General features: G+C 42.5%; 1 protein-coding gene across 1 annotated transcript in view; it reads right to left on the bottom strand.

Annotated features, from left to right (window-relative positions):
- The window catches only part of LOC106531647 (melanoma receptor tyrosine-protein kinase), a gene marked incomplete at its 5' end in the record, with an annotated part of 14,920 nt that extends 13,781 nt beyond the window's left edge, over positions 1–1,139 (bottom strand). Inside the window, 2 exon segments of the mRNA XM_014027551.1 lie at positions 713–911; positions 988–1,139. Of these exon segments, the coding sequence (XP_013883005.1) occupies positions 713–911; positions 988–1,139 (351 nt within the window).
- Between the last annotated feature and the right edge of the window lie 1,248 nt (positions 1,140–2,387).

Raw genomic sequence — 2,387 nt, forward strand, 5'->3', positions numbered from 1 at the left:
ACCATCATCATCATCATCATCATCACCATCATCATCATCATCATCATCACCATCATCATCATCATCATCATCATCATCACCATCACCATCATCATCCTCTGCCCTCAGGTTGGCAGTAGACAGAAAACGAGGATAAACCTAAAAATTTATTCAAACAGATTCTACGCCATCAGCCAACGGTCGTGTCGGTGCGGTCTATTTCCTGGAGCCAGTTTTCTACCTGCAGTTGAAAGAAGGGTTTTAAACGACGACATACAAGCTCCACCCCCCCGGGCTCGCAGCCATGTCCCGTTGTTCACTGCTGCCACGCCTCMGCGGCGTGTTCAGCCACATCTAACGCCGATCGTGATGATAACYTGAACACGCCTCAGTTCTGCGCTGTAAAAACAAAAAACGTTCTTGTCAAGCTGCAGCACGTCACAGCTTTTCCTTTACTGTAGAGACTCATGCAGGGCAGCACGGTGGCACAGCGGTCTCTCAGCTGGAAGGCCACAGGTTCGCCTCCCAGCCTGGAGCCTTTCTGGGWGGAGTTTACGTGTTCTCTCTGTGCACACGTGGGTTTTCTCTGTTTTCCACCCACAGCAGGTTAGACTGATCTGACTCTAGTTCCCAGCTGGGATTGGTTGTCTTTGTCCCAGTGCTGGACTGGAGACATGTCCAGGTGTCCCTGCCTCTCACCTGGCTCACAGAGAGTTTGCAGGTTTGGACCCACCGGTCATGTTGCTGAGCAGCAGCTGTCTCAGCCCGCTGCTGACGCTGGCAGACGAGTTGTCCTTGTAGTTGGACAGCACCAGCAGGGCGAAGCGTCCGTCGTACAGAGTCTGACCCCGGATCAGCCGCAGGTTGAGCAGCGGGACCACGGGCGCCTCGTTCATGGCGATCAGCACGTAGCCGCCCACTTCCTGGATGGACTGAAGCAACAAGAGGAACCGTTTCATCACGTCTGATTAAACTGTGGCCTGTGAGGTCCCACCAACAGGTCCTTACCTTCAGGAAGGACAGGTCGTGGTGCTCCAGGGTGTAGGTGATCTCCAGGTTCTCCAGAACCACGCTGCAGTTGGAGTACATCTTCAACATGTTGTTGTAGTGATTATCATGACTGCCCAGCAGGTTCAGCCAGTTACTCATCCCCTTACACTCTGAAACAGAGACGGGTCAGGGTCAGAGTCTCTGCAGGTCTCCTAACAGACACCAGGTGGTGCTGGTTCACACAAACATGCCTCCGACAGGGTCCAGTTCACAGGACAGAACCGGCTCACACATGAGCAGTTTGATCAGGTTTACACTTTAAATACCAAACTTTATTACAATTTATTAGTTTTTGGCGTACAGTGCCCTGAGACGACATTTGTTGTGACTTATATAAATAAACTGAATTAAACTGGATCCTCTGTCAGCTTCCTGACAGTAAAACTACCAGAAACATGATTTTAAATCAGCATTTGTCACAAAAAGACTCAAGTTAAAACATTCATGAGAATCAAAAAATACCTGATGTTCAATAAACTTAAATTWAAAAAGGTATGTTAATGAAACTTTATTTAAGTTAAAACTCAATCAGCAAAACAAAATGCTAAACATACTGTAACGTCAGCTAAAATGAGCAGAACAGTAGCCAAAATCTAAAACCCAGCCCTAAAACCACAGCAGTAACTAAAAGCTAAAACCAGCAGAACACTAGCTGAAAAGGTATCAGATACAATTAGCAAAACAAAAGCTAAAATGATAAAAACAGTAAATTATAAAGTAAAACAAYTGTAAGAGTAGTGGCTAAAACTTGCAAAACAGTAGCTAAAAGCTAAAACCAGTAAAATAGCCTCTATAAGTTAGAACAATCACAACTAAAAGGTAAAACTAGCAGTACACTYCTTAATATCTAAAAATAGCTGAACAGTACCTAACGGCTATAGGCATCAAGTACAATTAGCAAAACAAAGGCTTAAAAGCCAAAAAAATAAAAATCAAAAACAGTTAAAAAAGTTAAAAAATTTAACAGTAGGTAGGGGCTAAAACTAGCAAAACAGTAGCTAAAGGCTAAAACCAGTGAAATAGTATAAATAAGCTAAAAACGATCAAATAAAAGTTAAAACCAGCAGAACACAAGCTAATAACTAAAAACAGCAGCTAAAAGAATTATAGCATCAGTTAAAATTAGCAAAACAGTATTAAACTATAACAACTGCAACAGTAGCTAAAAGCTAAATTTAGTAACACAGTAACTTAAAGCAGAAATTTAAAGCTAAAACCAGCAGAACACAAGCTAATAACTAAAAACAGCAGCTAAAAGAATTATAGCATCAGTTAAAATTAGCAAAACAGTATTAAACTATAACAACTGCAACAGTAGCTAAAAGCTAAATTTAGTAACACAGTAACTTAAAGCAGAA

The sequence above is a fragment of the Austrofundulus limnaeus genome, unplaced genomic scaffold (assembly GCF_001266775.1).
Source record: "Austrofundulus limnaeus strain Quisiro unplaced genomic scaffold, Austrofundulus_limnaeus-1.0 Scaffold662, whole genome shotgun sequence".
Classification (NCBI taxonomy): domain Eukaryota; kingdom Metazoa; phylum Chordata; class Actinopteri; order Cyprinodontiformes; family Rivulidae; genus Austrofundulus; species Austrofundulus limnaeus.